We start from the raw sequence: 13,068 nt of genomic DNA, 5'->3' as shown, positions 1-13,068 counted from the left end.
TTATACTGTAAACTTCCATTGTGCAGGGAAATAAATTATGTGTGTATATATATATATATATATATATAGGTAAATTAATTGTTATTTGAGTTTTATGAATTCCTATAATTATCACATTTTTGGATTACAAATTTGTATTAATTCATAAAACACAGAACACAGAATAATTTAATACAATAATAATAATAATTAAATAATAATATAAGTTTTAAGAACTTGATTAGACCTGCTTTTTGAATGTAAAAAATTATTGTAATTTCGTTTGATTTAATTAATTCAATAAATTCTGAAACAAACAAACAAACAGAAATCACAGAATTTATAAAAACAAATAAAAATGATTTCACAGGGCCTTATTATTATTATTTACATTTTAATAAAATGTTAAATTGTCAACGTTTTATGAATTTGATCAGACATGTTTTTTAAATACAAAAATGTTATTGTAATTTTGTTCAATTTAATTAAAACTGAATTAAGAATTAAAAAATAAAACAGAAATTGGAAAAAAGTTAACATATTTCATAGGGATGTATATTTGTTATTTAAATAAAATATTTAATATAAGCTTAAAGAATGTGATTAGGCATGCTTTCTAAATATAACAAATAATTTACATTTTGTTAAATACAAATATTTTAATACTTAAATATTTAAAACGGAATTCAGAAAATAGAACAGAAAGCATGGAATTAGGAAAAACATTAAACAGATTTCATAGGGCCTTATTATTACTAACATTTTATCAAAATATAACATTTTCAACATTTTATGAATTTGATTAGACATGATTTTTAAATAATAAAAATGTAAATGTAATTACGTTTAATTAAATTAAAATGGAATTCAGAAAAAGATAACACTTTATTTTAGTGTCCTTGTTGTTACATGAACTTACCATAGTAATAACAGTAAATTATGCATAATTACATGAAACTAACCCTCAACCAAACCCTAATCTTACCCTAACCCTATTATATAGTAAGTGCATGATGTTAATTAATATTACTCAGTACTTAAATATATAACTACACTGTAACAATGACACCATAAAATAAAATGTAATCAAAATCTGATTTCATAGGGCCTTATTATTGTTATTAACATTTTAATCAAATTTAAATTGTAAACATTTCACACATGCTTTTTGAACATAAAAACATGACACAGTCCATGTAAAGCACACGTGTGTGTGTGTGGTTACCTGTGTCGGGACTGCTGGACAGTGGAGACCGGGGCCGGTACGGAGGCGAGGCCGTGTCAGGTGTGTGTTCTTGCGTCTGAGAGTGTGTGTGTAACTCCTCCAGACAGCGCGCCAGGCGTGTGTGTCCTCGAGAATGAGCCACAGCGAGAGGAAGACGACCCAGAGAGTCGGGGATTCCCAGAGCAGCGCTACTCCAGCGGTACAGCAACACCGCAGCGGTCTGATGACCCAGAGCACACGCCCACATCTGCACACACACACACACACACACACACACACACACACACACACACACACACACATCCAAAATATACAATTATTTTTTTTAAGAAATGATACTCTAAATAAGAAACTAATCTTCCAGTAGGTGGCGGTAAACTTCTAAATGAGTGAGTCATTGGTCCTATCCGGACGGGACTAGTGTGACAAGTCATTATCACCAGAGCTTCTCTGTGACTTTAGTCCCGTCTGAATGTGCATCTCAGTGATCATGACGGACAATGTCAGTAAAGATTACGCAGACTTCTACCTTCAGTAAAAAGGTCCGGAAAAATGACCTCAGGTGATACTGATCCCGTGCGAATAGACCCGCTGTAAATATGTACGTAAATATTCCATAATTTCCAGTTTAAAAGTAGTTTTCCGCAGTTTTTCAAGTATGGAGACGCTTGATAAAGCATCAGTTGTGTTCTAAACGCTGGGACGAGTCTGTGGCAAAACTCAAGTGTTTCACACACACCATCAGATCAGAGAGAAGATCGACAGCACTCGTTAGAGGCACGAAACATCTTTTAGCGTTAGATAAGAGCCTATTACCAACACAATCCAATCTGAAGTTCATTAATACATCGTTCGACCGGACACTGTTTTATATATATAAATATAGGTTATATGTGTTTGTGCACGTGATATCAGGAAGCAGCGTAACACACACATGACGACAGGAGTGACGGCGGTGTGTAAAGCGAGTTACTCTCACACTTCTGCTGGTTTACTGAGATCTCTGATCCTGTGCGAATTAGCCATTAATATTACAGACGTCCTGTGGTAAAACTACACTCCATCTACCCTGGTAAAGCTAATCCTGTCCCAATAGGGCATTGAATCATTCACTCATTGGATTCGTTCAAATGGCTGATTCATCCAGGAATGAAGTAAATAGGTGTGTTCGGCTTGAAGTGTTTGACATCAAAGTATCATGAGAGCGATTCGAAAGCATACACACACACACACACACACACACACACACACACACACACACACACACACACACACACACACACACACACACACACACACACACACACACACACTCACTCACTCACTCACACACACTCACACACTCGCACACACACTCACACACTCCCACACACACTCACACACACACACACACACACACACACACACACACACTCACACACACACACACACACACACACACACACACACACACACACACACACACACTCACACACACACACACACACACACACACACACACACACACACACACACTCCCACACACACACACACACACACACACTCCCACACACACACACTCACACACACACTCACTCACACACACACTCACTCACACACTCACACTCACACTCACACTCACACTCACACTCACACTCACACTCACACTCACACTCACACTCACACTCACACAGCCACACACACACATCTGCTCTCGTGGTACTTTGACGTCATACGTGTGTTAAATTATTATTTTCCCTTGTTGATTAAATTAGCATGTTAAATTGACAGCCCTATAGTATTAATATATATATATTTAGGTGTGCATGTGTGTGACGTACCAGAGGTGTGCAGGAGAAATGATCAACGTTTAGAGGATCCACTTCCTGTTCCAGATCCAAACTGTTCACACTGATACTCCTGATACACACACACACACACAAACAAACACCATTAAACACACAAAAGCCGTTTTAAACATCAAGATAGCAGTTCTTCATCATGTTTAATCATGTTCATCTGGTTATGAAATCCTGCAGTGTGACGACATGAATATATGAAGATGCAAATATCTCTGCTTATAACTTATAAGATAAACTTACATTAGTTTAGCATGAACTAACAATGAAAAATACTTCTACTTAATATTAGTCAATGTTCATTTCTCCATTTACTTTAGGGATGCACGATATATCGCCACCGTATCGGTATCGGCCGATATATGTTCATTTTTAATGTTATCGGTAAGAAAATTTGGCTGATATATTAAAGCCGATAAATAATGTATAATTTCCTTCAGCTGAGACACTTCAGATGCGCACTGTTACACATGATGGGTTTGAACTGATGGAAATATGATTATAATCACTTCAAAACAGGAAAATACAGTGAAGTTTGTCATATCGGCTTCATAAAATTATAATAAGAACATCATAATTGTGTGTTTGGGACATGGATTTAATGCTGAGACTTTTCTCAAAAATCATATACAAATTTGGATTTAGGTTTATCAGCCAATATATCGGTTATCGGCTTTCAAATATAAAGAATTATCGGCTATCGGTATCGGCCAAAATCTTCATATCGGTGCATCACTATTTTACTAATACATTTTTATGTAAGGTTGTATTTGTTAACATTAGTTAATGCACTGTGAACTAATTATATATTTTACATTAATAAAGACAGCTTTAAAAAATATATTGCTCATAGATAGCTAACACACTAACTCATGTTAACAAATGAGACCTTATTGTAAGATGTTACCATGATTATGTGTGTGTGTGTGTGTGTGTGTGTGTGAGTGAGTGTGTGTGTGTTACCGCCAGCATATGAGTGTGTGTATGAGCTGTGTGTATCCCTGAGCGACGGCGAGGTGCAGTAACGTCAATCCTCTGTGTCTGACGGAGTGTGTGAGTGAGTGTGTGTGTGTGTGTGTGTGTTACCTCCAGCGTATGAGTGTGTGTATGAGCTGTGTGTATGCCTGAGCAGCGGCGAGATGCAGTAACGTCAATCCTCGGTGTCTTACGGAGTGTGTGAGTGTGAGTGTGTGTGTGTGTGTGTAAGTGTGTGTGTGTGTGTGTGTGTGTTACCTCCAGCGTATGAGTGTGTATGAGCTGTGTGTATCCCTGAGCAGCGGCAAGGTGCAGTAACGTCAATCCTCGGTGTCTGACGGAGTGTGTGAGTGTGTGTGTGTGTGTGTGTGTGTGTGTGTGTGTGTGTGTGTGTGTGTGTGTGAGTGTGTGTGTGTGTTACCTCCAGCGTATGAGTGTGTGTATGAGCTGTGTGTATCCCTGAGCAGCGGCGAGGTGCAGTAACGTCAATCCTCGGTGTCTGACGGAGTGTGTGAGTGTTTCCGTCTCTCCGTCTCGACCCCACCGACCGCTGGCCATCATCCGCTCACACACGGCTACGATCCTGCGCTCAAACCACACCCCCGACTGACACACACACACACACACAGATACATCCTCATTAGCACATTAACACACCTTCAAGCGTCTACTTTTCTCAGAGTTCACAGGTTTCTTCAGTCACCAGAAGAACAAACACATGTTTGCTAGTTGATCTAATGACACTTTACAGGAAACACTTCAGCTTCACGTCACTGGGATGGACGTGTGTGAGATTCATCCAAACAAAACTGAGAATTTTGATTCAGACTGGATTAAAGTTAGATTTGATTCACTCAGTTTGATTCACTGAATCAGATCCACCAGTGATTCTGAAGCTGGATTCAAACTGAATCTTACACTTGCATGTGATACTTGATTTATTCATAATTGTATAATTTAATATAAATAAATAAAATATGCAATAATATACAGTAAATAAATAATTACATAAATAGATATAAACATTAAACTTTTCTCTCACCAAAATGTTTATAAAAATAAACACATAAAGAATATTCATGCTCTGCGTATTTGTTTTTAAAATATAAAAATAAGCAATTTTCCCTATAAATACATACAAAATATGTATTTAATGCATATTTTTTAAATATCCAATTAAAGTGTAACTTTTCAACCCGCTTCGTTTTGTTACAATGTCGGTCGTATCTGTAAATAAACAGTGTTTACTCGTTCTCCGTGTTTCCTGGACAGAGAAAATCACTTTATTCGTCAGCAAAAGTCGGCCGGATGACGCAAAACTTTGAGAGTTTTCCCCACGTTTGGCCTCACACACACACAGTGCTTGTGGTCAACATCTCAGAATGGATGAACACGAAAACACAGGGATTTATGAATCTTTGCAGCCTTTATCCACTGGATCCTTCACTAGAAACCAGAGTAACTCGCTCCCGCTATAAACGTGAACTCGTTGAACTCCTGCACGCGGGAACAATACAAGTCAACGCCATCATAACTCGAAGTTCGCTAAGAAGTGTTTCCTACTAAAGCAAGGCGGTTTTTGACTCTGGTGAGCGAATCCAGAGCAGACTGGAGGGAGTGGCCTTGATGACAACATGCCCAATGCATTATGGGTGGATTTTAATGCTGAGACTTTTGTTTTTGTAATCAGACTCTCAAAAATCATATACAAATTTGGATTTAGGTTTATCAGCCAATATATCGGTTATCGGCTTTCAAATATAAAGAATTATCGGCTATCGGTATCGGCCTAAATTTTCATATCGGTGCATCACTAATTTACTAATAATTTTTTTGTAAGGTTGTATTTGTTAACATTAGTTAATGCACTGTGAAGTAATTATATATTTTTACATTAATAAAGACTGCTTTAAAAAATATATTGCTCATAGATAGCTAACACACTAACTCATGTTAACAAATGAGACCTTATTGTAAGATGTTACCATGATTATGTGTGTGTGTGTGAGTGTGTGTGAGTGTGTGTGTGTGTGTGTGTGTGTGTGTTACCTCCAGCGTATGAGTGTGTGTATGAGCTGTGTGTATCCCTGAGCGACGGCGAGGTGCAGTAACGTCAATCCTCTGTGTCTGACGGAGTGTGTGAGTGTGTGTGTGTTTATATATTTGTCCAACTATCTTTGTGAGGACCAGTTTGAGTTTTAGACCACTGGAGTGAGGACAAAGAGAGTGAAGTTTTCCCACCGATTTGGCAAAAGAGGAGACAATAGCCTTTTCCTTCTGTTTTCTCTAGTCAGGTAGCACTGATAAAAATAATATAATAATAATAATAATAAAAATCACCTTTCTACTGTATAGGCTGCCAACTTTTATTGAAAGCTCAAGCGGTGAAGTGCCACTTTAAGATAATTTTAACTTTACGCGTATTTATTTGTGTAATTTTTAAACGTAGGCTCACTATTGGCCAGCATCACACACATGACCAGCGTCGGCCAATAGCGAGCCTACGTTCTGACGTACGCTCTACGTTCAAATAAAACCATTTATACCAGAAAACAATGAAATTCACTGAATATCGCACAACAAAAAGATGCTCAAAGCAAAACAGGGACTCAAATGAATCTGTTGTTTTGAATCAGTTCATTCAAACAAATCGCTATGCAATAAAAAGTGACAAAAACAGTGATTTAGGGCCGCGCAATATATCGAAATTATCAAAATATCGCAGATGTGTATATCGTGATATGCATCTCGCAACGGCTTGCAATAACTGGGGTCATGAAGAAAAGACAGAGAGAAAATCACTCACTCTCGGGTGAATAACTTCTGTAGCTTTAATAAGAATCAGGATATATTTAATTCATACAGTGAAAACTAAGCAGTGTTTTATTTTTACGTTTGATTATTCAGTTTCTGTTGTTTAATAACCCTAATGTAGGATAACCTGAACCCCTGAACCGCGTGGCTTACACTGATGTTACTATAACACTTCTTATATACAGTAAAACACTGATGTTTAGTTCATGTTTATGTTTTCTTATCATATAATAGATCATTTAAGTTTATTTTACACACCTCAAGCATTATCGCATCGCATATCGAATATCGCATTATGTAATGAGTTATTATCACATATCGCATTTTTCTTCAATATCGTGCAGCCCTAATAAAACAGTGATTTAACATCAACCGGATGGAAAACTATATCTGAAATATGTGTAGATTAACTGTTTGCTAAATTGATTTCCATATGAATCCATTAAGAATGACCGTTTAGATGGAATGAATCAGAATGAATGTAGACTTGGTTAGGATGAGGTAGTAACATGACTACTTTTAGTTAGTTACCCCTCGACACACACACACACACACACACACACACACACACACACCCTCCCTCAGTTTTTTCCCTCCTCTCGGTCTATCCTCGTGCTGTATTGACGTAAGAGTGGAAAAGCTAAAAATGAATGACATGAATCAGCCAGATGATTCTTACAGACAGAAACGAGGCTTTAACATCAACACTGCAAAACATGCTTTTCTTACTCAGTGTTTTTGTCTTGTTTCCAGTCCAAATATCTAACAATTCTTAAATCAAGATGCATTTACTAGAGTAGTCAAATGAAGTGAGTTTTTGCTTAAAACAAGCAAAATGATCTGCCAATGGGGTCAGAAAAATGATGTTGTTTCTGTGTGAATTAAGATAATTTTTCTCCCCATTGGCAGATCATTTTGCTTGTTTTAAGCAAAAACTCACTTAATTTGACTACTTTAGTAAATGCATCTTGATTTAAGAATTGTTAGATATTTGGACTGGAAACAAGACAAAAAGTAAGAAAAGCATTTTTTAGCAGTGAAAACTATCAGCATTAAACCTGAAAACTAGTTCAATAACTACAGGACTTCTATTAGACTATGAGAATCAGATGTGGAATACCTGAACTCTAATGTGTGTGTGTGTGTGTGTGTGTGTGTGTGTGTGTGTGTGTGTGACGCACCAACATGGAAAAAGTGCTATTAATACTCGCATTCTGAAGTGATGTCATGTGCAAAGTTGACATTCCCGCGCTCACCCTGATAACGCGTGTTCATAAATCCAGCGCTCATCATCACACCAGTGTTATTTTAGTATCACTGAGATGGTTTTACAGCTTTATATTCATATTTTAATGCACACAAAAGAAACCCTTTCTTCTCTGCGTTTCTCCTCTTCTCTAACTCGCTTCATAAACCAAAAATGTTTTTCATAATTGATGACTTTTGCAACATCAGCGCTGTTATTGAACTAAACTGAATCAAATCGAACCAAATTTCATTAGTTTCATAATTGATATATTTTAAAACATCAACACTGTAATTGAACCGAATTGAACTAAACTGAATTTAATAATTATTATTAAAACGGTCCAATCCACTGACAGGTTCTTCACACATAATACTGCAAAAAAATGATGTTCTTTCTCAGTACTGTTGTTTTGTTTTCAAGTACAAATATCTAAGAATTCATAAATTAAGATCCATTTACTTGAGAAGCAAAATGACTGAGATATTAAGTCTTGTTTTCAGAAAAATCTATCAAAAGTTAAGTTTATGATAGGTTTAAATTAGGTTTATCTTTCCTACCCCATTGACAAACCTTTTTTTCTTGTTCTCAGTGTAAAGTCATTTAATTTTAATCCTTTTTTTCATAAAACAACACTTGTTATTTTCTCATTTTGCTTCTCAGGTAAATATATCTTGATTTAAGAATGTTTAGATATTTGTACTGGAAAGCAAGACAATAACACTGAGGAAGAACACACTTTTGCAGTTCAGTGTCAATCAGTCCGAGAACTGATAAACCCGTGAAAGATGATGTGAAAGCAGCCAATCAAGAGGTGAATGTCAGAAACAGGGACTTTAGTGTGTGTGTGTGTGTGTGTGTGTGTGTGTGTACCTGGTTTTCGGGGGTCAAGCGTGGAGCAGAGCTCTGATTTCGTGAACGCTGCTGATGATAATAATTCACATGTTGATGCTGTTGATTATTATTTGACATTTCTGCCATTCGTCGCTCCATTTGCTCCAGACGCTCCAGAATCGACATCCTGAACTGGTTATCTAGAGAGAACGAGAGACGGTCAACATTAAACAACGTTCATCTCCATAATGTCACGCAATTCTGAATGAACGAGGAGAATCACACGAGAACCAACAGATTATACGTTCTCTTCCGGAATACAGAAATACTGATGAGAACAAACCTTGACATTAACTGAGCTGAATAATGACACTACTGTCTTCTGCAGTGCATTACAGCTGACAATGAATTATTAAATTCACAATTAATGAATTTTGCAACATATTAAACTGAATAGTCAACAATGAACTGAATTGAATTAGTTTCATAACTGATGAATTTTGCAACATCAACACTGTTATTGAAATTAATTGAATCAAAATGAACCAAATTAAATTTGTTTCATAATTGATTAACTTTGTAACATTGACACCGTTATTGAACTGAATTGAATCAAATTGAACAAAATTTATTGTTTCATAATTGATGAATTTTGCAACATTGACACAGTTATTAAACTGAATAACAACAAATCAAACTGAATTGAATTAGGTTTCATAATTGATGAATTTTGCAACATTGACAGTTATTAAACTGAATTACAACAAATCAAACTGAATTGAATTAGTTTCATAATTTATCATTTTTTGCAACATCAACACTGTTATTGAAATTAATTGAATCAAATTGAACCAAATGTTATTTGTTACATAATTGATTAACTTTGTAACATTGACACCGTTACTGAACTGAATTGAACCAAATTGAACTAAATTGAATTTTTCATAATTGATGAATTTTGCAACATAGACACTGTTATTAAACTGAACTAAATCAACACTGAACTCAATTTAACCGAACAGAATTAGTTTCATAATTGAATTTCGCAACACTGACATTGAACTGAATTGAATCCAATTTAAATGAATTGAATTTGTTTTATAATTGATGAACTTTGCAACACTGACGCTGTTATTGAACAGAATTTTACAACATTAACACTCTTATTTTACTGTTTATTACCACGAAGCTGCTTTGAAACCATCGAATTGCACAAATTATCAGTAAAAATTAGGAACTTTATTACATTGAGCTGCAAGAAAGACATTCGTAAAATGATTTTTTTTTTTAATAAGCTTTAGACGATAAGCAGAACGACATGCCGGAAACTCTGCGGAAGAACAACGCCATGAAAATTATTTATGGTTCTCGATTCTCAACTGATTCTAATATTTACTTTCACAGACACAAAGCAGACGTGAGCGTGTGTGTGTTTAGTGCTTGATTTACAGTGTGTGTGAATGTGTTGACAGCTCAGCTTTTACACACACACACACTTTGGCGGATCTCCAAACAAACACACACAGACTTTCAAACACACAGTCATTCCTACCTACACCATCCCTGCTTCTCTGCGCCATCGTTCAGACGATCAAATAAAAACGGCGAATCCGAAAAAGCGCAACTCCATGTCTCGCTCTCTTCACTCTCTCTCAATCAGGAGTGAAACATGTTAGAAAGATGATGTGAAGCATAAAAAATGTTTAAGACATACGATCAGAGAAGAACCACACGCTCAGATCCCATGAGAGAGAGAGAGAGAAAGAAAGATGACGGGAAAGTCAGGAAAAAAGAAAGTTATTCCAAGTGGAGGAGAGGACAACTGGAAAACACACGGACATTCGTCCTCGAGCAGGGAAAGTCCCAAATGAGACGAGAGAGAGGCAGAGCTGAGTTTAAATTACTGAGAGAGAGAGAGAGAGAGAGAGAGAGAGAGAGAGAGAGAGAGAGAGAGAAACAGAGCTGAGTTTAAATTACTGAGAGAGAGAGAGACAGAGAGAGAGAGAGAGAGAGAGAGAGAGAGAGAGACAAACAGAGCTGAGTTTAAATTACCGAGAGAGAGAGAGAGAGAGAGACAGACAGAGAAAGAGAGAGAGAGACAGAGAGAGAGAGAGAGAGAGAGAGACAGTGAGAGAGAGAGACACACGCAGCTCCCCTCATACACATGGATTTAAATAGGCTTTAACTGAGGGGCAGAAATAGAAATAGAAACCGGCTGATATCCACACTGACACACACAACAAACTAGTTTAACCCTCATCCTTCCAATAATTTAAATAATAATAAATAAAAAGAAAATCAAAATTTAAAAAATTGAGTGTTCCTCAGAGGTGTCCAATACCCCAGGACTTTTGTCACACTTGAACCACGAATACACACACACACAAATATAAAAAATTGGGAAATTGATTGGACGAGTTTTGTGGTTGAAATTTAGAAAAGTCAATTTGACCCCCTTAGGAATGAATGGAATGCGAGGAATGCTTCAGTACACATAGAAAAACCTAAAGAGGCTCAAAATTCAAACTAATAATGCTACAACTAATGCTAATTTTATAATGTCTACATGTGTATCTGATGCATACTGAAGAGAAACTGACTTTAGGACCCAGCGGAACAGCTCATTTGATCCATATAGAGCTAGAAGGACATCTAGAGTCATGAAATCATCATCTTCTTCTTCCGCTTATCCGGGGCCGGGTCGCGGGGGCAGCAGTCTAAGCAGAGAAACCCAGACTTCCCTCTCCCCAGAGACTTCCTCTAGCTCTTCCGGGGGGACACCGAGGCGTTCCCAGGCCAGCCGGGAGACATACTCCCTCCAGCATGTCCTAGGTCTTCCCCGGGGTCTCCTCCCGGTGGGACATGCCTGGAACACCTTCCCGGGAAGGCGTCCAGGAGGCATCCGGAACAGATGCCCGAGCCCACCTCAGCTGACCCCTCTCGATGTGGAGGAGCAGCGGCTCTACTCTGAGCTCCTCCCGAGTGACCGAGCTTCTCACCCTATTTCTAAGGGATCGTCCAGCCACCCTGCGGAGAAAGCTCATTTCGGCCGCCTGTATCCGGGATCTCGTCCTTTCGGTCATGACCCACAGCTCAGGTGAAAGTAGGAACGTAGATTGACCGGTAAATCGCACCTCGACAGACCGGTACATCGACCGCATTACTGCAGGAGCTGCACCGATCCATCTGTCAATCTCCCGTTCCATCCTTCCCTCACTCGTGAACAAAACCCCAATATACTTGAACTCCTCCACTTGAGGCAGGAAATCTCCACCAACCTGAAGTGGGCAAACCACTCTTTTCTGACTGAGAACCATGGCCTCGGATTTGGAGGCGCTGATTCTCATCCCAGCCGCTTCACACTCGGCTGCAAACCGTCCCAGTGCATGCTGAAGGTCCTGGTCTGAAGGGGCCAGCACGACAACATCATCCGCAAAGAGCAGAGATGGAATCATGTGGTCCCCAAACCTGACACCCTCCGGCCCCTGGCTGCGCCTAGAAATTCTGTCCATAATAATTATGAACAGAACCAGTGACAAAGGGCAGCCCTGCCGGAGTCCAACTGCACAGGGAACAAGTCTGACTTACTGCCGGCAATGCGAACCAAGCTCCTGCTCCGGTCGTACAGGGACCGGACAGCCCTTAGCAAAGGGCCCTGGACCCCATACTCCCAGAGCACCCTCCACAAGATGCTGCGAGGGACACAGTCGAATGCCTTCTCTAAATCCACAAAGCACATGTGGATTGGTTGGGCAAACTCCCATGAACCCTCCAGCACCCTGGAGAGGGTATAGAGCTGGTCCAGTGTTCCACGACCGGGATGAAAACCACACTGTTCCTCCTGAATCCGAGGTTCTACTATCGGCCGTATTCTCCTCTCCAGTACCCTGGCATTGTCTTTCCCGGGGAGGCTGAGGAGTGTGACCCCCTGTAGTTGGAGCACACTCTCCGGTCCCCCTTCTTAAAAAGAGGGACCACCACCCCGCTCTGCCAGCCCAAAGGTACTGTTCCCGACCGCCACGCGATGTTGCAGAGGCGTGTCAGCCAAGACAGTCCCACAACATCCAGAGACTTCAGGTACTCAGGGCAGATCTCATCCACCCCCGGTGCCTTGCCACCGAGGAGTTTCTTGACTACCTCGTTGACTTCAGCTTGGG

General features: G+C 38.9%; 1 protein-coding gene across 2 annotated transcripts in view; it reads right to left on the bottom strand.

Moving 5' to 3' along the window:
- camta2 (calmodulin binding transcription activator 2) overlaps positions 1 to 13,068 on the bottom strand; it is a 45,305-nt gene that overhangs the window by 12,994 nt on the left and 19,243 nt on the right. For both annotated transcript variants that reach the window (XM_084428583.1, XM_084428584.1), the window contains exons 12-15: positions 8,951 to 9,111; positions 4,439 to 4,623; positions 3,025 to 3,103; positions 1,205 to 1,451 (exon numbers count right to left, since the gene is read on the bottom strand). In XM_084428583.1, the coding sequence (XP_084284709.1) occupies positions 1,205 to 1,451; positions 3,025 to 3,103; positions 4,439 to 4,623; positions 8,951 to 9,111 (672 nt within the window). The remainder of the gene's footprint in view (positions 1 to 1,204; positions 1,452 to 3,024; positions 3,104 to 4,438; positions 4,624 to 8,950; positions 9,112 to 13,068) is intronic.

Source organism: Rutilus rutilus (assembly GCF_951802725.1).
Source record: "Rutilus rutilus genome assembly, chromosome: 13".
Taxonomy (NCBI): domain Eukaryota; kingdom Metazoa; phylum Chordata; class Actinopteri; order Cypriniformes; family Leuciscidae; genus Rutilus; species Rutilus rutilus.
This window is presented reverse-complemented; position numbering and strand designations above follow the sequence as displayed.